Raw genomic sequence first — 24517 nt, 5'->3', positions numbered from 1 at the left:
CCAAATTTCATGATGACAACACCTCATGCGCTAACCACTAGATCCATCCGAGATGATTATGCGACATACTCAATGATCATAGAGAAAAGTGATGCAAATTTGACAAATACATCAAATACTTTCAAACTCAATTACTTAGACAATAATTAAAATGGTAATGTTGCATCGCTAATGTCTTTACGTTCTAGGAGTGATGCCTTTACATGTTCTTGGAGTCGGACTCTAGTCTACATATGCTTTTGGATTCTCACAAATTACAAGGATCCTTAGAATAAGATTCTAGTTTACATTGCATATAAATCATGTACAATAGGATTATAAATGAACTAAATGTTTGATGAATAAATTTGATGTTTAATTTAGTAATAGTTTGTTTATGTTTGTTCAATACACATAAGGTCAAGTAAACAAATAAACTTGAATAATTCATTAAACTAAGGGGGTGTTTGATTATTTCCTAGGAATAGGAATCGGAATGGGAATCGTAGTATTGTGGAATGAGAATGGGTATGAGCATGATTATCACTCTTAAAAGCAATGATTATCACTCTTAAAAGCAATGTTTGGTTAGTTGAATATTTTCTATCAGAATAAATTAAAATTTTCATTTTTATCCTTAAAGGAAAATAAGAGAAAAATATTAGATGTGAGAGAAAAATACGATGAGAGAGAATGGAGAGAAAGAAAGTATGATGTGAAATAATGAAAAGAGAAAAAGTATGATGAGAGAAAATGAGGAAAGAGAGTATGATGGGAGAGAGCATGATGATAGAAGATGAGAGAGAAAATATGATGAAAGAAAAATATGATGAGAGAGAATGAAGAGAGAGAAAGTGTAACCAGAAAAAATGAGGAGAGAGTGTGTAATGGGAGAATTGAGTAGAGAGAAAGTATGATGAGAGAGAAAACATGATGATAGAGAAAGTGTGATGAGGAAAAAAATAGGAAAATGAATGTGATGGAAGAGATTGAGGAGAGAGAAAGTATGATGACATAGAAAGTGTGTTGAGAAAAAAGGGAAAGAGTGTGATGAGAGAGATTGAGAAGAGAGAAAGTGTGATGAGATAGAAAGATAAAAGAGAGTGTGATGTGAAAGATTGAGGAGAGAGAAAGTGTGATGAGATAGAAAGCATGATGAGAGTGAAAGTGTGATGAGAAGAAAGTGAAAAAAGAGTGTGATGTGAGAGATTGAGGAGAGAGAGAAGTGTGATGAGATAGAAAGCATGATGAGAGAGAAAGTGTGATGAGAAGAAAGAGAACAGAGAGTTTGATGTGAGAGATTGAGAAGAGAGAAAGCATGATGAGATAGAAAGTGTGATGAGAGAGAAAGTGTGATGAGAAGAAAGAGAAAAAAGAGTTTGATGTGAGAAATTGAGAAGAGAGAAAGTGTGATGAGATAGAAAGCATGATGAGACAGAAAGTGTGATGAGAAGAAAGAGAACAGAGAGTGTGATGTGAGAGATTGAGGAGAGAGAAAGTGTGATAAGATAGAAAGCATAATGAGACAGAAAGTGTGATGAAAATAAAGAGAAAAGAGAGTGTGATGTGAGAAAGTGTGATGAGATAAAAAAACATGATGAGAGAGAAAGTGTGATGAGAAGAAAGAGAAAAGAGAGTGCGATGTGAGAGATTAAAGAGAGAGAAAGTGTGATGAGATAGAAAACATGATAAGAAAGAAAGTGTAATGAAAAGAAAGAAAACAAGAGAGTGATGTGAGAGATTGAAAGTATGATGAGAGATAACATGTGATGAGTAAAAAAAAAGGGGAGAGAGTATGATGGAAGATATTAAGGAAAGAGAAAGTGTGATAAGAGAGAAAATGTATTAAGAAAAAAAAAAGGAAAGAAAGTATGATGAGAGAGATTAAGGAGAGAGAAAGTGAGTGATAAAATGATGAGAGAGAACAAGGAGAAAGAAAGTGATATGAAAGAAAAATTAAATAAATATATTTTGATATTTGATAGTAAGGGAGACAATTTTAGTTTTAGTCAAGGGTATTTTTGGAACGAGAGAATATTTTAATCGTTGAAAATAGAGTAATGACTCATTGAATGAGGAAGACATGTGAATGAGTCATTACCCAATTATAAAAAATCATTCCCTTATTTGTATTTTCATTCCTATAATCCAAACATCAACAATGATAAATCAATGATTACTATTCTCATTCCCCACTCTTATTCCCCTAAACCAAACGCCCCCTAAATAAACACTCTTGAACATATTTGTGTTCAACTTGTTAATGTTCATGAATAAAATATTCACAAAAAAAGCTTATGAATCATACTCATCAACAAAAATTTTATTAACATAGTAAATAAATAAATAAACTTTCAAAATAAATAAACAAACTTGTATTATCAAATTCAACAATCAACCAAATAAGTTTAGAAATATAAAAATTTTAAATAATCAAATAAGTTTAAATTTAGAGCTTAATAATATAATATGTAAATGAACTTAGTTCAAACTTGTAAAAAAAGAAATCAAATCAATTTCAATAGCTTGATTTATAAAATTTAACTTGGCTTAGCTCGATCTATAATGTACACTACTTAGATATGTAATGATTTTTTATGAGCATTTTCGTTTAATTTTTTTCTGATATTTTTCATTATAAATCGACTGTTGAACAATACTAAATAACTTATTATAAGCCAAAAATTTGAAAAATAGAACTCACTCACAAATAACTTTAAAATCAACTTAAAAGATAAATTAATTTTGTAAAGCACTAAAAGAGAGTACTATGTGAGAGAAAGGATGTGTTATAGTAATTTTAAAAAAATCAGGGAGGCATTTTGTGAATTTTACAAATATTCACATGGCGTATTGCAGTCACATGATATCACGTGGGGAAAAGCAGAAATAAGTAGTTCTTTAAAATTTTCCAAATCTAGGGGCATGATTCGAAAATTTCGCCAGGAAAAAGAAATTTGGGTTCGTCTGGAATCGTTTCTCAATCGGACCGACCCGGACCAACTCGCCGTCCCGAATCGACTCAACTCAACTGATCGGGAAGACGAAGCAGAAGAAACCCACGTCGTTCTCACCCCTCCGTCTCATCTGTGGCGACGGCAGAAGTAGAGGCGAGGAGCGCGGCGCGACTGACTGACCGACCAGGCGACATGGTGAGCTCCGGATCCCTGCCTCGTCCTCCGTAAGGGTCCGCTTTTGATTCTTGTGCTCTTTCCTTTATTTTTGTCTCTTTCCTGCAGTTCTCCATTGCGGCCATCAACGAAAGCGACTCCGGCGGCAAGTGGGAGCCCCTTGCCCCCACCAAAGAAGCTCAGGCACGCGTCGTTCTTTCTATACATCTCTTGTTCTCGTTGTTGGTCATTCGGGGTTTAAACTGGTTGAATATTCTTTCTGAGCCGTTATCATTTGCTGTGTTACCTAGTTGAAAAGTTTGCTTTTTTCTTGACAATAATTCGTTTCTGGTAATTCATACAATTCTTGCTAATGTTAATAGCTTCTATTCTGATGCAATGTGTTCCTCAAAAAGAACACAAATGTGTATGTGATGTGAGTTTATTATTTGTAATCTGATATCGAATGTCATAATATATATGATTTTTATTTTCCGGAGTCAACTTTGTGTAACTGGGAGTTGTATTTTATAAGAAAATTTTAGAATATTAGAGGAGAAGATATTTTAGACACTAGCTAGTTACTAATGTATTAGTCATTGACTGATACATGGTTAATATATAATCACACTTTCATTAGGCTTCTTGAACCGTGAATCAACTGTAGGATTTCCATGGTGTTTTCCCCCTGGTTTGTTGCGTTTATGTTAAGTGAAATATAAACATGGCTAGTTATAATATTGGTTAGTGGCTGTTGTTGTTATGCTTCATATTCTTTCATGGAATGGGAATATTATTCAATTTAGAGTGTTATTGAGAAAATATTAGTTTAATTTCTTGGGGAAAGCATAACACTATAAACGAGTCAAGCCGAGTCAAGCTTTGTGGTGTTTGAGCTTGTTTAATAAAGTAACCAATCCAAGCCAAGTTGAACCTAAAATGAACTAAGCCGTTGAAATGATTGTTAAAGCTTGGTTTGTTTCTTTTTTATGAGCCTGAGCTTGGTTCGACTTGAGCTTGGTTCGACTTGAGCTTGGTTCATTTAGATGTTATCGAGCTCTTAATTCAGGCTTGTTTGATTGTTTGAAATTTTTACCTTTTAAGCTTGTTTTTTTGGTTATGGAGCTTGATAATATAAATTTGTTTGTTCATTTTGAAAGTTTCTTTGTTATTTAACATGTTGATAAGAGTTTTAATAATGAATACGATCACGAACGTTATTCTTGAGTATTGTTCATTCACGAACATTAACGAGCTGAACATATATATGTTCAAGCTTGTTCGTTTAATTTAATGAGTTGTTCAAGTTTGTTTATTTAATTGATCTTGAACGAACATAAACAAGCTCTTATCAAGCCGAACACCACCAAGTTTGTTCACGAACATTCGGTTCATTTACAACCTTCGAAAGCAGAATATAGTGGTTTGAGAACCAAGTAATATTTTATGCCTTTGTTCTTCAATTGTTGGTATTATGCTTGAATTAGTGTTTTGAAGGGCATAAATCATAAGTGGTAGAAGGAGCTGAGCTCCTCTACTGCCCAAGGTTTTACGAACTGATTCCAAACAAAGGTGCTTAATTGAAAAGAATAGTAGAAAAAGAAAAATTGAATCTCAACACAAATTCACTGAAACAAAACTATTGTTACATTTGATGAACTTAATGAATACAAGTTGGTTGCTAATTATCTACTTATATGATTTGGGGTGCCATCCACAAATCTTCTACTTCAGTGTCTAATGGATTGGCAAATTGGTCAAAGGTGTAGTGTGCCCTAGCCTCTGAACTTTACTTTGTGAATTCTGTGTACCTGCTGCCACAGGAGAATCAATATTTACATAAGTTTTTGCTGAAGGAATTTGGAGCTTGATGGAAGTTATTACAAGATTTATTAGCAAAGCATATGTGATCAAGCTTGGTAAGCTTGTGGGCGGTTGCAAAGGTTGTCTCATCCTATTTTTTGTAGGGGTGATAACAAGTTGAATTTTCTTCCAAACATAAACAAATATGTAGGAGTTTCTTAGCGAGAACCAAACTTTGTGTTACCTAGCTCCGTATATTATGTAAAAGAGCAAATGATCTCCTACATTAAGGTTTCGAAAGGTCACCTAGTGAAGTGCTTGCTTGGGTCCCTCTTGTTTATAGAAGCATTTTTTCTGAGTTTCACTTTGTTGAAGGTGAGTTCCTATTCTTGCCTCACTTAGAAACTTGATGTTTTCAAACATTTCATTTCATAATTTCCATAATTTGGCTAATAATTCAAAATATCTTATAGTTTTGATAATTCTGAGAACAAATTGAAAAAGTGTCTCCTTAGCAACTATGTATTTGAGTTGTGTGTTATTTACTTCACTACTTTATGGAGGTTCGGAACTGATGCACCAATCTTGTGAATTTTGACCAGATTATATCATCCATTGTTTTTTGAAAAACATCTTAACAACTATGTATTAGAGTTGTATGCTAATATGTTCTTTACTTACCCACTTCATTGAGGTTCTATTAAGGAGCTTGATCAATGAGTTTTGATAAAACATCCATCAAAAACTCGATACACTTAATCTGATGCCCCTCAAATTTGTTGAATTTACGAGGAATTATATCATCCATGTTTTATCTGTTATGAAAAGGGTTCAGATGACTTTGTTGGACCATCTGATTTTGGAAATACATGTAAACATAAAATAAACCTTACTGCAACTATTTATTAGGTGAACTCATGCCCATCTCGAAATTAGTTTTCATGTATTTGTGCTAAATATGCTTTTAGTTTGCCTCTTGTATCAATAATATAAAGTTTGATTATGTGGTTTCTTCTAACTGGTCTCTACTTTGAAGCAAAGTTGCATCAATCTTAATTTATAATGTAGAAGGCATGTCTTTTAGAGCTTGGGTGATGATTTTTAGAATGTTTGAGAATTCTAATAATTTTTTATTTGTACTTAGTTGAAACAAAGAATACTTGTTAATACATGAGAGTTTTATGGTATTTGCTATCTCCACTTCTTTTTATTTGGTCTGGAAGATTCTTTAATCTTGTTCTCAGATCAGGTTATGACTAGTTGAGATGAAATCACACCCCTAACCACATGATGTTGGGTCCCAATTCTCTTAAGTATAAGATAAGATTGTAATGAGATCATTTTCTATGGTTGAAGAACTAGGTTGACATTGGTGCACCTGTCAATTGTGAAAAGTGATGAGAACAAAAAAAAGAGAAGTTGACACATAAAAATTCTTCCTTGGGCACTAAACTTTGGTGCAATTTGAAATGAAAAAAACTATTTCATTCAAAGAAGTGCTAGTTTAAAATTTTTCATGCTACTTTCTTCTTTTCTTTTGGATGTTAATGTCTTTTACCACACTTAAATAGTATTACAATGTAATTTGTAGAATCATTATTTGTTAGAACTGAAGAATTTGATTTTGATACACATAGACAAGCAATTGACTAAAATGGTTAAAGTTGAAAAGAGCAATCTTCTATCCCAACCTGATGCAGCACCCTGCTGTATGAGTCATTCACGAGGAGCATGATCCTGTATCTCTAAGTCATGCCCTCTTCTATTGCCATTTTGGGTTTATCATTTCTGAGTATTCTTAGCTGCTCTCTTTCCAAAAAGCTCGCTTGGATATGCATAGTTAACATGATATTTACTACTACAATCTTGCATTGGAAATTTTCTTCTAAAATCTGTCGACTATTATCTTCTTTTGTGCATTTCGCTATTCTATAATGTTTGGGCACTTCACTTATTTGATTTTCTTTTTTTTATGCAAAAAATCATTTGTTCAAAATTCTTATCCTCTTGTTTTTAGGAATTTCATCTTTCCCAGACGTATCATGAAGGCCTCCTGAAATTGCAAGATAAAGATTATATAAAAGCTCGTGATCTTTTGGAATCAGTTTTAAAAGATCCTATTATATCAAGTGCTCAGGTAATTAAGATTAAAAGTGAGTTTTTTAGTATCACTTATGCTATGCTAAGATTTGTTTGTTTTCATTAGGTTGGTAATGTTCCTAGTGACCGGCATCTATTACAGCTAAGGTTTGTAGCCCATAATACTCTGAATGCATGTATATAGAGTTTGCTAAACAACTCCTCTTACTATAATGGTTCACTGCTAATATAATAATTTTATCTGTTCATTTTGAGCCAATTATTTCTAATGTAGAGTATACAAGATATCTAGTTTGTGTCGGGGGAATGTGAAGGATGGCATGCATCAAATTTACCTGACATCATTTTTCTAGCATCTCTAGCGGAGATTGAGTAAGGAGGTGACCAATTCTTTGAGGTCATTGAACTGCATTGATTCACAAGGGGGGATAGCCACTAGTGTCTAATAGGAGGAAAATGGTTGACACCACTGAGATAGATTGATTAGGATTTAGGAGGGGGATAGCCACTAGCGTCTAATAGGAGGAAAATGGTTGACCATCCTGAAAAACAGAAGAGTTTTTGTTCTTTGTTTCATGCTTGTTTTTTTTTCTAATGTTGTCACACTGGTAATTTTTAAATGGTTAAATGGTCAAAACCATGTAGAACATTCAAACATGCTTCAGCAAATAGAAAACTTACTGGTTCCAGTTTGGATTGGCTGATTCTTAAAAGTTTCAATTTTTTTGGCTTCAACTCAATCTGAACCTTCACTAAGGCCAGGTTCATTGAGTTAAACCACCATGTCATTCAAAAAAATAATAAACTAGACTAATCTTGGGATGACCGGCCCGGCCTCACGGAATTTTTCCACCGGCCATCAGGATCAATCGGGAAGTGCTCAAAAGCCCAACATTCTTTGGTTGCGCGCCTCATTTGGAGGAAAAATTCCTTCAAATATGTCACAGTTGGGGATCGAACTGCGGGTGCCTAGGTGACAACTTGGATGCCCTACCGCTGCACCATAGCCTCAAGGGCACATTGATTGCATTCAAGGACTTAGAGTTTATGGATAGTTATTGTTTTTCTGATGATTTATTTACTGCAGATTCTTGTCACTGAAGAATCTTGCAACTGTCTTCCTTCAACTAGGCCCTATGCATTATGAGAATGCACTTCACTGCTATCTCCAAGCTACTGAACTTGATGAGACTGACTCAGTTGTTTGGAATCACCTGGGAACGTTATCTTGCAAAATGGGGTTGTTGAGCACTTCAAGATGGGCCTTTGAGCAAGGACTATTATGCAGCCCTAATAATTGTAAGGCTACATGATGCTCCTTGTAGATAGAAGTTCAATGTATGTATCAGTTTGTTCTAGATTTATAATTTGTTTTCCAATATGATTGTAATTTCTTTAGGGAACTGCATGGAGAAATTACTTGAGGTACTGATAGCCATTGGGGATGAGGTTGCATGCCTTTCTGTAGCAAATCTAATACTTGGACATTGGCCATCACATTCTCGCGCTTTGCATGCCAAGGAGACTATTGAGGATTCAGAGCCAGTCAACGGTAAGCCGTTTGCAGCTCGTGGTATTGATAAGTTAGAACCCAAACATGTTAGACTTGAATTTCCTGAGAAAAGAAAATTGGAAGACAATGAAATTAGCAATATTAATAAGTGCAAAAAACGCAAGCTAGCCATAGAACTGCAGTTGACTGGAGCAACATGGTCAGCCCTTATAGATGCAATCCTAGGCATCTTTCATCAGTCAGCTACTGAAGATTCTGTGCCGGGGTTTATGGATGATCATGACTGCAGAAGAAATGAAAATTTTTCTAGTAAGCCTGGAAAAGGATTATCTGGTGATGGGACCTCTAATTGTAGGAGCTTTGGAATCCAAACCATTGAGAGCATGGGTAGGTTTGCTGATGTGAAGATAGATATTCACTTGAATGAATTTCCAGAGATTACTATTGATCCTGCTAAAGGGAAAGATCAAGGCTTGTCTCCTGTTGGTGGATCTGCATCACTGGGTCTCCATGTCCTGGAGAAAACAGCAATAGTCAAAGAAAAAGATAGTAGTACAGATAGAGAGCATCCCCAGGAAAGGCGAAGCACAAGAATTGAAAGGCTTAGAAGTCGGAAATCAGGTAAAGAAGAATCAGAAGCCAGTGGAAAAAATCAAGCAAATATTGTCTTTCAGATTTTGGAGCCCTTTGTCTTACGAAAGTCAAGAATTGAAGATCAACCTTGTACATTCTCTTCTGATGGTACTTCCCCAGACTATGCCACTTATAACTCTGAAGTTGAACATAAGGATGTTGTGCAATTTGTATATAAAATTTCCAAAAACTCTGGCGCTCATCATGTTGTTCATTTGTTGTTGGAAGAGGTTGCCTACAAGCATATTCCTTTTCAGGATAGTTTTGTCAAGTTGCTGGAATTAGAAAAGTTGACTAGAAATTGGGGTCAGGATCGGTCTCCATTATGCAGCTTATTTCTTGCTGAGATATACTATGACCTGGGATCGTGGGTTGCTAACAGATCAAATCAGTTGGAGTATCTTTCTGAGGCTTCTTATCATCTTTGCAAAGTTATTGAGTTGGTAGTTTTTGATGGTTCAAATGACTTAATTGGTACAGACAATCATTTCAGCAATACCCTAACTATGATGGAGATGAATGATATTAAAGGAGGATCATTGCTTGAAGATGAAAAGGTTGACAAACAAAGTATGTTTTTGTCAAACACTTCTAGAAGTAGTGTAGGAGAAGCAAACTTAGGTGATTCTCTCTTGCAAGGAAAAAATGAGCAGGACTCTACTATAACAGATGATACTGCTTTTTGGGTACGTTTCTTCTGGCTAAGTGGTAGACTCTCCCTTTTTGAAGATTCCAAGGCAAAAGCCTTCAATGAATTCTGTATCTGTTTGACACTTTTGCGGAATAATAAGAAATTGGAAGAGGCTTCTGATTTTGTCTTTCTTCCTCATTGCAAGCTCATGAGATTAATAACTGTTGATAGAATCCTCCATCAAATTAACTTGCTGAAATTGGACTCATTACTAGGGAAATCTTCTGATGAAATGATGGATAAAGGAATGTTCATGGAATGCATGAATATGCTCTCCCCTCTTCTGCTTTCTACTAGAGAGGTGTATCTGGATATTATGTTTGGTCCCCTGAAAGAAAAAGATAGAAATATGCCTATGGAGTTATCTGCACTAAATCTTCTTATTTCAGCATGTGAAAAGACAGAACAGATGGATCTTCAGGTATATCTAAATTGTCGCAGAAGAAAACTTCAAATGTTGACTGTTGCAGCTGGTATGGAATCTCCTATATTATCAAGGGGAAAAAACCAACTGCTCAAATCTTGCGGTGCTTATGAAGTTGACTTGGCAGATCCAATGAACAAAACCTGGAAAGTTCTGGTTTCTGAAGAAGTAAAAGATATCTCTCGAACTGTAACTCGTGTGAAGAATTTTATTGATCAAGGTGGCTATAATGTGAGTTGCTCGAATAGTTAAATATGGATTAAGCTTTGACCTTGTTTTTTGGTTAATAAAAAAATGAAATTAAAAGTAATTTTTATTAGTCAATGTTTGAGTAAATATTCAAGGCTTGAATTGATTTTGTGAGTTCAAACTCCATGTCGAGGAGCTTGGTTTCCATGTAGTCAGCATTCTGGCAACAGAGAGATATTCCTCTGCATTCATGGTGGCACTGGTTTGTGTAAACTAATTAATGTGTCCTATTCTTTTGGACGGTAGGAATTTGGGGCACCTGATAATCCTCATTACCAATTTTCAACACAGATTATCACCTATCTGTCTTTGTTTCTTCCTCCACATCATGCAGGGCTTGAACTATTTGACTATTTTATTTGCATTTAGGGTCTCTAGATCTGCACATAGGATTATTCATCCCAGTGGTCAAGTGCATTTGATTATGGTGTACTACTAGAATGTTTTCTTTAGTTATTAGAACATGTCAGTGTGTTTTAGAGGTCTTGCACATATATTTTATGGGGCTTCATATCTTTGGCTGCACGTTTGTGTCAATGTACAGGAAAACAATACTTTTTTTTCACCATTCAAAGGTTCATTGGTTGTGTGGGAGCAGTTCAATGTGCATCAAACAAGTGCATCACAATTTTAATCTTTTATCCTTTTATTTTTACCTTCTTGCTGAGGTGAGTGTTCAGGAGGTTCAAGAAATACCTAGGCTTTCTTCTTTTACCATTTGAACCTCTAGTGACATAATGAAATTTTGCTATTTTGACATGAAGGGCAATCTTTGTGTTTTTTCTAGTGTGCTTTCTTGTAGATTTCAAAATTGTGGCAATGCCAATAAGCTTCTGGTCATTCTTTATGAAATTTTCCCTAAATTTGATCAGTGAATGCAGCCAGTCCATTAGAGATTGATCTGCGAGGTTCTTGTTGCAGCTAGCCAGCCTATCCTGCAAATCATGTTCCTTTTGGCTTTACCACAGTTGCAGAAAACCCCAACTTGTTCATTTTGTACTTATCAAGATTGTTCATTTTGTTTAGGAAATAATGCTTCCTTGTTGGGAGTAACCACATTATTTCAATGTGTTGGAAGTAACCACATCATTTCAATGTGTTGATGGTATGGTTTAAGTTTTATGATTTGTTATTGCATATCTAGTATGCAAATAGTCGTGATGATACGACTGGATAGTACACATGATGCTTGAGGAGCTTGTTGACTTGATGAGATTGAGTTGTGGACTTGTTGATCATAGATATCATGTGCTCGAGGTTGGAGACTTACATTGAGTGGAATGAGGAATTCGATGGACTCAGTCGGATCAAGTTGTGGCGATCATGGAGATCATGTGCTTGAGAGCTTGGCTTAGATTGTGTTATTTCATTGAAGCTCAGGTGCCAAACACCAGAAGAATTTTTATAGTCGACTTAGAAGTCAAAGAGATGTGATTTCTGGGGTGACCAAAATGATTATATCCCAAGTGCAATCAATTTATTAATTGACTGGCCTTTTAGTAGCCAAGTGGCCAGAGAGTTGTTGATATCTATCGGCTATATTTGCTACCTTAGTCAATTGACTAGTTGACTGAAGTTGTAAAAATATTTGAATATTGAAGTCTTTGAAAAAAAGCTCTTGGATAGTTTTTGGACACAAAATTTACATCACAGATTTTCTATGCTCAAGTGGAGCAAGTCCTCCAAAAGATCCAAGAACTTGATAAGGGTTGAAGGCCTCAACATCTTAGGCTATTGATAATTTTCTCTCTTCTCACATTCATATCTTAAGAAGAGGTGATAAAGGTTCTTACATTCATTTCATATCTTAGAGGTTAGAGGTGAGGATTATTTGCAAATGAAATCCTTGTTTAAGGTCAAACATATGATAGCTTGTGAAATCTCATAAGTCGGGTCAAGGTTTCAGCCACCTTATTATCTTTCACCCTATAAGGGGTGATAATAGTAAAATTTTTTAGAAGCTATGCATTAGACTCGTTATAGTCTATGGAGTAAGCAAGGAGTTTCTAAACCACGTAAACTATTCTTGTCATCATTGTGTCTATATTTCTCTTATATTCATTTTTGTTACATATTCTTGACACAAATGAAAGACAGACGAGCACTTGTAGTGACTAAATGTTGGATTGTTTTTCTATTTGTGCGAGTGATCGAGACTTTTTTATTTGCTGTCTATTTGTCCCCTCTAGTTGAAGCACCTTTGACCCTAACATTGGGTGTTAAAGTGGGGTGCTCAATCGTTTGAACCCTCTTGTTCAAGAGAAAATGATTGACTATCAAGAATTCAATTTTATCCACCTAAGTTGAGGGAGATTTTTTTTTGCACATTGCGTCTCGCGGATGGAAAGGACTTCGGCATGAGGCATGCAATTAATAAGGGATATGAGCCACTAAGGGATTAGGATCGATACCTCATTCAAATGGATAGATGGACTCCTAAGCAAAAGGAACCATTACATATCTGATGGAAAAACTATATGCTTTGATGAGTTTCTTAACTAGTCTAGAGCCAAAAAAGGTTGAAAAATATAAGTGTGTGAAAGACCTATGAAACAAGTCAATAACCGAGATATTCTAAGAAATTCTCTTAATAGATTTTTAAAGATGCTACAATGAACTTCAATTGTTGATGCATGCACAAAATCAAAGGACCTATGAACCATTTCATCGGAGGATATGTTTTGCAACCATGCAATTGCATAAGGCTAAGCACATTAGACAAGGGAATTACATTTGTGGCAAAACAACAAAGTAAAGGGTATAATTTTACATCACCATCATTATCATCATCCTCTTCATTGTTGGAAAGTGATGAGAAACTCAAATTGCATGCATATGAGGTAGGAAATGAAGAAAGATAAAAAATGGAGCACAAGTGAAAATAAACAAAAAAATGCTCAAGGATAGAAGAATAATCTAGCAAAAGAAGAAAGTAATTACAAGCTTTAATTGCTATGTAGTAGCTCACTTCAAGATCAATTGTCTCAAGTTGAGATAGAAAGAAGGGGGCAATGGGAGCTACTTGAAACAACACATCATTCTTTTAAGAAAAAGAAAGGCAATGGGGAAGAAATATCTAGCTCTTATGGTAAAGGACAATTCGGCAGTAAGCTCTAGCGATGAGGAGATAAACATTAGTGAAAGGGGAGCATCACTCAAAAACAATGTAAAGTTGATTATTCCTTTGTAGAAGAAATTTTTCATTCTATTGCTACTCTAAGGCTCTAACTAATTCATTAAATAAATCTAAGATTAACAACAATGGCCTTAAGAAATAAGTAAATAAATGGCCTCAAATACCTTGACATGATCATAGGAAGCTAAAGGATAAATTGTAACAAAGCTGGTTTAGAATATAAATCAAAATTTAAGGAAAAGACTAATGCATCATTAATTGTTAGAAGCCAACCAAACAACAAATCAAATGTACATTTCTAGGAATGCCATTAAGAAAGCAAAGAGGTGGCTAGAAAATGGATTCCAAAAAAGTATTTAGTTAACCAAATTGGGCCCAATCCATTTTGGATTTCAAAACAATTGTTTTATTATTCTAGATTGGGTTAGAGTGCATTAAGGAATGGGAGAAGAATGAAATGGGGAAAGAATGGTTAGATTCTACCTTGTGAGTATGTTTTTGAAGATTTATTTGTAATTGCTTGAGAAGGATAATTAGGACATTTGTTTGATATTCATACTATATTGGTTGATTCACGTTGTTGTGTCATATTTGCATGCCTTGTATTTATATGCCTTAATTATGTTTGATGTGTCATATTTGCATGATTGATTGGTTTGAGTGCCCAGGTATAAACATAAATGCTAACTTGTTTTATTGTCACACAATTGATATATATATCACTAGGTTTGTCACTTAGTATCATTCTAGATGTATCATAATTGCCCATTCGTAAGTTAGATGCACACAATTGACATGTAGAATGACACATAATTAACATTTTTGAAGCACTCTAATTTTGTTCAAATACATAGAATATAATGAATTTGCACAAGGACATATTTTTCATATGCAGAAAGCACTATAGTATACTTGCATGTTATAATTTTTATTTTTTTTAGTATCAATTAAGCATTTTTGAAATTAAGAACCTACCACTTATGGGAATCCAATCAACTTAACAGTTGACTATTGGACTTAGCACTTGACTAAACTTATAATAGTCAATTGAATGCTCTTATTCAATCAATTGGAATTGCCATGCTAGTACCAGATTGAATGTTTCATACTTATTATGCCTTATTTCATGCTTTTGGCTATTGTATGTTTTATATAATCTTATGGTACCATGATTAGACCTATTTGACCATTGGGAGCATGTAAAATATGATATATGACACATAGATGAACCCTAGATATGTGTCTTAACACTTAAAGTGTTGATCACTATGTATTACATTTTAACCATATGACCACAATAAGAAGAAATTTTTGATCTTAGGATTTTCATCAGTCTCATATATAAGTTTTCTCATTTTCTGATCAATCATTAATATGCTTATCATTATTATATTTCTTCAAATGGGAAATGTGAATTTGATATAAAAGATATGCATATGTATAAATTGCTTTAATGCTTACATGTATTGATCGCCATGTTTGATTGTTAATTATTGTGATCATGCTTGTATATCCTCATTTATCGCTGATTTAATATGTTTTGATGTGTGATAAATAATAAACTTCCATAAATCATGCTTATTTGAAAGGTGAAATGTAGTTTAATTCAAGAGTGGTTAGAATGGATTGAGGGGAGCTTAGGTTGAGGGGGAGTTTTGAGTTTCTGATTTCCTTGTTAATTTTCATTCATGATTATTGTATCTTTAACTTAAATTGATTTCTAAACATAAAAAAGAGTGATTGTTGGGGAAACAATCCTTTTGGTTGAGCTTAACCACACTATTTTGATTTAAGTTAGGTGTTTTTTGAAATTTATATTGCTTATATAGTAAGTGGGTAGTCATGACGATTCAACTGGATAATACACATGGAGCTCATGGTGTTTTTGGACTCAATGAGATTAGTTATTGACTTGGGAATAATGAAGATTGCGTGCTTGGATGCTGGAGGCCTAGATTTCTTGTAGCAAATAGTTGATAAATTCAACAGGATTGAGCTGTGGATATGACGATTATGGAGATTATGTGCTCAAGAGCTTGGCTTGGATCAGGTTGCTACATTGGAGTTTGAGATGAGCTTGATGGACTTGATAGTTGGAGGCTTAGATTGAGTGTTGAATTTACTCATGGAATCCTGGACTCCAGAGTTTGACTTGTATTGAGTTACCTCACTTGGGCTCGGTACAGAGCTTGGTGGACTCGAGTGCTAGAGGTTTGGACTAAGGTGTTGCTTGGAGCAGGTTGCTGCGCTGCACTGGAGTTTGGAGATGTGCTCTCTGGACTCGAGGATCTGAGAGCCATGAGTGATTACATTGACTGATTGCAATATTTTGGTTAGATGATCCAAGAGCTTGGACAAATGTCGAAGGCTTTAACATTCTTAGTAATTTAGTTTCTCTTTGCATTCATATCATGTCTTAAGGAGAGGTGGAGTGTATTTGTGAGAGAAATTCTTAACCTTGTTAAGATTGTAATAACTTATGCAATTCCATTGGTTGGGTTAAGCTTTGAGTTTTGTATGTAAATGTTTATCTCATTACCTCTCGTGAAGTGAAAATAATGGAACTATTTGGGGGTGACATGCTGGATGCATTCTAAGCCGTGGAGTAGGAGCGGAGTCTCCGAACCATGATAAATAGTCCTATTAGCGTTGTGTCTTTATTTATTTTATTTTCTTTCTGCATATATTTGATACAGATGGAACACACGTGAGCACTCTCGCTGCTAATACTTGGATTATTTTTGCAATTGTGCAAGGGATCAAGATTTTAAGCGACTAGCAGATCTTCATGACTGGCAAGTCAAGGGTATGAATTCATGTACGATTGGTTGAATGAGGCAAGCGTTAATTCTTTAATCCAAATTGAGGATTTTGAATGTATTTTGCTTGTTTGAATTTCCTGGCCAGATATGCATTTCATACGGGAATACCGGGTTCACTTCAGACTTACCAAAGGAGTTTACTGAAGGGCTGTTTGATCAAGGTAAGGTAAGGTAGGCTAGCTCAACTCAAGGCTAGGGTAGCTCAACTCAAGAACATGCTCGGAAACTCAATCAAGTCAAGGGCATGTCTGGTAGTCACTCAGGGGCTCAAATCAAGGGCATGAGTCTCTTTGTTTGAATGAGGCTTGAAGCCTCAATTCTTTAATCAAAATTGAGCTAGAAGGCTTGTTTGAATGTCCTCACATGTCAAACTCGCCAGAAGCAGAACCAGAGCTCGTAAGGTTACAAGTACCAGCTTTCAATAATGAGTTTGAAGTCCCTACCGATGACTAACTGGAAAGCTCACTTTCACCTCTCCCAAAGCTAACACATTTCTGAACTATCACTTCCCTAGCTGAAAACAACAAATCATTCAAACATTAGTCTCTAACCTGAAACAGTCTGCTCGACGTTCCACACTTGAATGCTAATTGCTGGAGGATTTTCAAATACAAATAGCCATTTGTATGCTGTCTTCTGATCAGTTATGATGAGCTCTCAAATACTTTAGTTTATGATATTTAGATTGCTCAATAGGATTTTTACTAACTTGAACATGGTCATCATGATTTTTTTTTCTTTATTTTTCTTTTCTTGAATGAATTTATAAGCAAGGCTCTATGGTGCATACCTACCTCATATTAGTCTATATTTGTATAAATATGAAAATATCTTTCCTACAATCAATTTAATTGCAAAACAGTTGCAAGTATTTGGTGCAATTTAGCTAAGTTGTATGTACCTTTAGTATCTTTCTAATTTTGTAGTTGGCTATAAATTTTGTTTAGTTCCTTGTCCATAAGGTTGCCTTTCTGCCAATTTACTGTGTTCAGAAGACATCCATTGTTTTACCATTACACTATTGTTGTTTCCTGTTGATTCCCAATATCATGTTATCTATTCCTGATCCAATTTTACTCTGTTTTTTAGATTGTTTTTCCCATCTTCAAAAGGCAATAAATGATTGTGAATGTGTCTCCTGATTTTTAGTCCACCATAGAATGAGTAATGCAAAGATCATTTTTGAGGGCCTATGTGATAGCAAACTGACACCATCTTTACTTGCAGGATGATTTCAGTTCCTTGGTTTGTGTGATATCAGATATTCAATTGCTGCTCCTGACAGTTATGTGCAGTGCAATAAGAACAATTGTCAGCCAAAAGTTTTCGAGTTCAGTAACTTCAGGTCAAACTGATCAACTGGAGAGCTGGTGCCTTGTAGATGCAGCCACTGCGTTTTGCAAACTCCAACACCTTGACTCTTTTGTTTCTATCAAAACCCAAGTAAACTCTGTGTACTCACGAAAATATTCACGATAGTTCTTTTCTCCTGTTCCCCATGTCACGGGTTATCATTCATTTTTATATCATAGGTTGACCTAATTGTGGCTGTTCATGATTTGCTTGCGGACTATGGACTTTGTTCTTCTGGTAGGGACAGTGAAGGGGAGGAAGGCAAATTTCTTAAGTTTGCAATCAAGCATCTTTTAGCTCTAGATGTAAAATTTAAGCAATTGACTGGTATGTGGAAAATATATAAACTGAAATGCACTAGTTTTCATAAAATAGACAGAAAAATTCTAACCATGAGATGCTTGACCTATATTTACTTTTAGGTGCAAATGGACAAGAGGAACCTGCCTCTCCACGTAAGCACCCTCAAGAAATTGTCTCTGTTTGCAATGTCACTTATGATGAAGGTGAAAAGGGTGATGATGCATTGCATACTGGAAAGAGGGCTGAGTTAGACTCTACAGTCCAAGAAAGTCATAACACTATTGTTGGCGATACTGCTAGTTCTCTTCCTGAGGAAGAAATAGAGGAAATAGAGTTGACTCTAGATACTGCCTTAGATCAGAGCTTTTTTTGCTTATATGGACTCAAGTTAAACCTGGATTCTTCAAATGAAGATGAACTAGCCATTCATAAAAACACTAATCGCGGAGAATACCAAACTAAAGAGCAGTGTGCTGATGTATTTCATTATCTCTTACCTTATGCGAAGGCTCTATCAGTGAGTTTCCCCACCTTCATATTTTTAACTTGCGAATAGAAAATTTAATTAGAATATTGTTCTTTTGATGATAGAGAGCTGGTTTGGTTAAACTTAGAAGGGTGCTTCGGGCTATCCGTAAACACTTCCCCCAGCCACCTGATGACATGCTATGTGAGAATACAATCGACAAATTCCTAGATGGTGTGGATTTATGGGAAGATAAGCTTCAAGAGGTTTCTGGACTTGGTGAAGGTCGTGAATTGATAACTAATATTATATCTAATGCAAGAGACCTTGAGACTACAAAAAGATCATATACTGTGAGGTTTGTTTGATGTTTGGAACTTTGTTTCTGTAAATCTCTTGCAATTTTTTCTAATGTTTTTTTTTGCTAAGATCTGTTTTATATTTTGACTTATAATTTCAGCTCTGAGCAATACCTAGAGGTTTATGGCAACTTGTATTATTTTATAGCCCAGGCTGAAGAGATAAGTGCTATTGACAAATATGCTGGTTTTGTACTTAAAAAAGAAGGAGAGGAATTTGTGGAACAAAGTGCAAACCTCTTTAAGTATGACCTACTATACAATCCCCTGCGATTTGAGAGCTGGCAGAAGCTTGCAAATATTTATGATGAGGTATTGAAATCATATAATGTGTTCTTCAAGCATTTCAAACACATGCAACTTATCTTTCATTACTATTTTAATGAATTCTTATTTAATAATTAATTTATGCAATTGTTGATGATGAAACCTCTTTCCTTTTTATCATGTATTTCTTGGCTTCACAACAGGAGGTGGACTTGTTACTGAATGACGGCAGCAAACATATAAGTGTATTAGATTGGAAGAAGAATACTGCTCTGCATCAAAGAGTTGAGGCTGGTCGAAGGAGGAGTAGACGTTGCTTGCTAATGAGTTTAGCTTTAGCTAGTACTCCATCTCAGCAGGTATTGTTATCTATGGTGCTTCCAAGTTAACTGAGATACTATCTCGATTTCTTGATTAAATAGCTAATCACCTTGCCCCTTTTTCCTTGGTTTGTTCAGAGTCAAATCCATGAATTATTGGCTCTTGTCTACTATGATAGCCTTCAGAGTGTTGTCCCATTTTATGACCAGAGATCTATTGCACCAACAAAGGAATCTTCTTGGATGGAATTTTGCAAAAATTCAATGAAACATTTTGAGAAGGCTTTTGTGCTCAAGTACTTTTTTTGTATGCCTATGTTCTATGTTTTAAAATTGTTTGAATACATAACTGACAGTAGTGTTGCATGTTTCTAATTTAGATCTGAATGGCTCCATGCTTTTTACCTTGGAAAACTGTGTCAAAAGATGGGGCAATCACCTGTTAAAGCACTGTCTTACTTTAACAAAGCGGCTCTACTAAATCCTTCCGGTGTTGATCCTGTGTACAGAATGCATGCATCAAGAATGAAGCTGCTATATATTCATGGATATGAAAAAATAGATATTCTTCAGGTTTGCCAAGATTACAATTAGTTTGTTTGATGAATGTTTTTCTTGGTGGATGTTATTTTTAGCTTGTTATAGAAGACTATTTTATTGCTAGCATAAATGAAATTTTTTGGTGTATCTGTGATCCAGCAGATCATTCATCATGTATTAGCTGCACTCTGAAAGATTTTCTTACATCAACATAGATTTATTCTTAACATTTTAGCATACATTCTCCTGCTTGATTGATATATATTGTTGATTTCTTTTGGCACAATGTGATGTTTGAATTTCTCTTATATAAAAAAAAAATTGACTTGCTTATGTCTATTGCACTTAACTCACTGTATACTGTTATTCCTTTTATTTTCTATTCCCCTCTAATTCTGTTTGTGTTGCATTTAATATGTTATAAGGTGCTAATCTTGTTACTGGCTTAAAATTTTACCTTATTCCAGATTTCATGTTGTGGTTATATGGAACTATGGAAGATTTTCAGTAATTTATTACTGTATGGACATATGTTGTTATTCTAAAATTGATAACCTGTGAACCTGAGGTTTGATAATGTTTGATACCTCCACGATACAAATAGATGAAAATTCTAATGAAATATAATTATTAAAGTGTCTTCTTATTTTACTTATAATTTTTATTGTCTGATAGGCTGGTAGTGATTTGCACTTGTGGCTTTACATTTTGACATTTAATTATCTGTTTCAACACATTCCCATTTAAGCTCAAACCAAACAATGAATCATGCACCTTCCACCTACTAATCATGTATGTTTTAGCACAATTTTTGGCTGTGTATAATTTTGGGAATAGTAGCAGTAATAGCATTTTGACCATGCTTCCATGCTAGAATTTTCTATTGTTCTTTGGTTCGTGTTCTCTCAGTATTGAAAAAAGCCCCCTTTAAACTGGAACACCGAGACCCAGAATGGGATCTTTTTCTCTCTCATCCCTCCTACTTCATGAGTTATTTATTCTTTTGGTCACATCAGTGTCTTATGCTGATGAACTTGTTATGCAACATTTGGTGATGTACCAAGCATTGAAAATTCTGGCCAATGCTCTGTGCAAATGAAATCATTGCCCTCAATCTTGAACTTCTAAAATGATAGAAACTTTCTTTAATTTATGGTTTAATGAGTTGATGCCTTCACTTGGAAAGTACAAGAATAATATCCATAGATTGGCATATATTTTGGTTATTCAATCCAGTTAATGTTTCTTAGTAATTAATAATTCAACCATTCAGGATTCAATAAAAGTGAAACTTAATTCTTGCAAGGTAATTAGGCAAAAATAGTTATTACTTGTTTTCTAGAACATTAGTTTATATTAGTTATATCATATCTTTTGCAGAATCATTGTTCAATGATATTCTATTTTAAACTTAGCTCATATTTTTTGAATGCCTATACTCTGTAGAAAATATCACTACGATAAGATTCCTCAAACAAATAGTGTTTATTTTTCCTACAATACGTGCTTCGTCATAAGCTTAATATGTCAACTACAGATTCATCCTACCTATTATTCATCACATATTTCTAAGTGAAGTGATATTTTCTTCGATTATCATTATGTTGCTCTCTTTTTTTTTTTTTGCCATTTTGCATCAATTGCCAATTATAAAACTACTTAATACTATATGAGGGTGCTTATGTTCTTTTTGTGTGCATGGCTATGTGATATGGTTGACATGATTACTTTCATGTGGTTTCAGGCTGTTGCTGCGCATGTCTTTCATCAATCAACAAGAGAGACAATCTTAGACATGTTTCAAATGTCAAATGAAGATCTTATGCAGTTTACTGCAGATACCACTGATGCCCCTGTTCAAGATGATCTGCAGAAAAGAAAGAACATCGATCCAAAGATATTAGAAAAGGCCTGGCATATACTTTATGATGATTGTCTCACTGCTCTTAGAATCTGTGTGGAAGGGGAGTTGAAACATTTCCACAAGGCAAGGTACATACTTGCTAAAGGGTTATATAGAAGGGGGGAGTCTGGAGACGTGGAGAGGGCAAAGGAAGAGCTCTCCTTTTGTTTCAAATCATCTCGATCTTCATTTACTGTGAACATGTGGGAGATTGATGGCATGGCAAGAAAGGGAAGGTAACTCTATTATCTACTGTTCTGTTTCAAAGAGCCTAGTGATGATGCATGTTTGCTCTCTACTCAAATACTACCCTTGATCCAGGAGGAAGAATCCCGGCCTTGCAGGGAATAAAAAATGTCTCGAGCTCAGCTTATCTGAAAGTTCTAGGAAGTTCATTACTTGTGTCCGTAAATACCTGTTATTCTATTTGAATCTTTTGGAGAAAACTGGGGAGTTGTCGACTTTGGAGAGGGCTTATTCGTATATCAAAACAGATAAGAGGGTAATTTTTTTTTCTTTTATTAATACCTGCTATTTGTTCTTTAACAGCATCTATATTGTGCATAAGCCATTTTTTATTTAATTCTATGAATGAACTACAATATGTCCTTTTAACAATAACAAATCTCATTATATACGTTCAGTTTGCTTTATGCTTGGGAGATATCATACCGGTTGCTCTTGGAAAGTACATCCAGGTTCTGATTTCATCAATACGGAATACTGAGAATTATAGTGGAAAAAATAATTCCTCTTCGATGGAACAAATGTTAGAAAAATTGTTCAACATCTTCATGGATCATGCGAATATGTGGACAGATATAATCACCTTACCCGAGTTAAAGATGGCAGACCTATCTGAGAGCAATCTCTACAGGTAGGTTAAACTTTCTTGCGATTGCATCTGTATCAGCCTCATTGCTCATCAACCTTGTTTCCTGTGGCAGTTACATTCACCAGTACATCCACTTGCTGGAAACTGACATTCGTTTGGATGCGCTCGAAGCCATTAATGAAAGGATCAGGAAGCGATTTAAAAATCCTAAGTTAACAAACAATAATTTGGCCAAAATTTGCAAGCATGCATCTTTAGCATGGTGTCGTTCTATCGCCATTAAGTTGGCATTAATTACTCCTCTAACTGATACCAGAGAGCTCAACCATAAGCCAGGCAGTTCAGAAAATAGCCTACTACTTTTTGTTGACTTACAGCCTGACGAACTAATGGTTTCACAGTCAGAAGGCACTTTTCAATCCAAGGGGCTCGATATGAACTGGTTTGAAGCTTTATGCAAAATCAAGAACGTGCAGGTTAGACAAGCATTAGAAGAAAATATGGAGGCTGCCGTTGCTTTGATGAAATGTACCTACAATTTCTATCGAGATAGTTCTTGCGGGACACTTCCAATGGGCATCAATCTGTACACAACATGTTTTTCCCAGCCATCTGTAGAAGGGCTACAGCAGCAAGGAAAGGAGATGGTTAATATCCTTGATTTAAGTATCCCAAGGAAGCTGCTTTTATGGGCATACACTTTGGTGCATGGGCGATATTCCAATATCTCAACCGTCGTAAAGTATTTCGAAGATGCCAGGGTAAATAATAATTGATTTAACTACTTGTAAGACTCTTCCTGAGACCTACTTTGTGATTGAACACAGGCAAGGATGAAGAGGGGCACTGTGCTGGCTACAACATCACCAGCAAACGTACCCACAGCTGCTGCTGTTGCTGCAACTGTAACTCATGCAGGTTGGTTACATTCATCTAGGACATTTTTTTACTACTAAACAGTATCTGGGTTCGAATTTTCTCCATTCAATTGAGTTTTGATGTAGCTTCTCGGTTGCATATGACGTGATCTTGGTTGACAGCATCAGGAGCTTGTAGAGAGAAGCCCGAAGGCAATGAACATGCTGAAACAGAGGACACTCCTTTATGTTCCGCAGCTCTGCACTCTGAGGAAACTGTGCGTGTTTCTGTTCCCGCTCTCAGTGAAGCTCAGAAATCTGCCGCAGGATCTTCACAACTTCAACGTTGCAGCACCACAAAATCAGATGAAAACACCGATGGGTGGAGCGGCAGCTAGCATTTGTTTGAATGGATCAGTCAACTTACACCGCTAACAGTTTGCATGTGCAAGAGACGTCGGAATCAGAAAGGCACTAATTGTTATCATCTGATATTGTTGCAGGAGGCAACTTATCCTACTGCGACAACAATACCAGGAGAAAAGGCCAGTTCTTTGAATATTGAACCATCGAGGAAGATGTAATTTTTTTTCTTCATATTTTGTAGTTTTTTTAAAAAAGCTAAGTGAATTATCACTTTTTATTGTTTTTATCAGATATTTCTTTCTGCTTAAGAGCGTGGACTTTTGTTTCTACAAACCGTAAATGATCTTGCCAGGTATTTTCTGAGTGTATATTAAGCGAGTTTTTTCTAAGCTAGCATAAGGTATTCAGCCGGCTGACGAATGCAGATGATCGGTTCGGTCCAACGGAGGGAGAGGCTTCTCATGAGGTATCAAGATAAATCTAAATTT

At 35.3% G+C, this 24517-nt stretch overlaps 1 protein-coding gene across 2 annotated transcripts; it reads left to right on the top strand.

Moving 5' to 3' along the window:
- The first annotated feature begins 2971 nt into the window (after window positions 1–2971).
- LOC122027332 (calcineurin-binding protein 1-like) lies at window positions 2972–24369 on the top strand. 2 transcript variants are annotated; one of them, XM_042586281.1, is made up of 20 exons: window positions 2972–3131; window positions 3219–3293; window positions 6910–7029; window positions 7099–7139; window positions 8080–8291; window positions 8392–10484; window positions 17688–17903; window positions 17993–18140; window positions 18236–18633; window positions 18708–18940; window positions 19043–19253; window positions 19412–19567; window positions 19667–19824; window positions 19909–20101; window positions 21813–22207; window positions 22293–22473; window positions 22616–22848; window positions 22919–23567; window positions 23634–23724; window positions 23847–24369. In XM_042586281.1, exons 1-20 carry the CDS (start codon window positions 3129–3131, stop codon window positions 24059–24061), a joined length of 6021 nt encoding a protein of 2006 aa, XP_042442215.1. In that variant the 5' UTR covers window positions 2972–3128; the 3' UTR covers window positions 24062–24369. The 2 variants fall into 2 exon arrangements, with proteins under 2 accessions (XP_042442215.1, XP_042442223.1); XM_042586289.1 differs by lacking the exons at window positions 2972–3131; window positions 3219–3293 and having other exon boundaries at window positions 6961–7029; window positions 8124–8291.
- Window positions 24370–24517: the final 148 nt, after the last annotated feature.

This window comes from Zingiber officinale, chromosome 1A, assembly GCF_018446385.1.
Source record: "Zingiber officinale cultivar Zhangliang chromosome 1A, Zo_v1.1, whole genome shotgun sequence".
Lineage (NCBI taxonomy): Eukaryota > Viridiplantae > Streptophyta > Magnoliopsida > Zingiberales > Zingiberaceae > Zingiber > Zingiber officinale.
The sequence above is the reverse complement of the archived record's forward strand: the minus strand, read 5'-3'. Positions and strand labels throughout refer to the sequence as shown.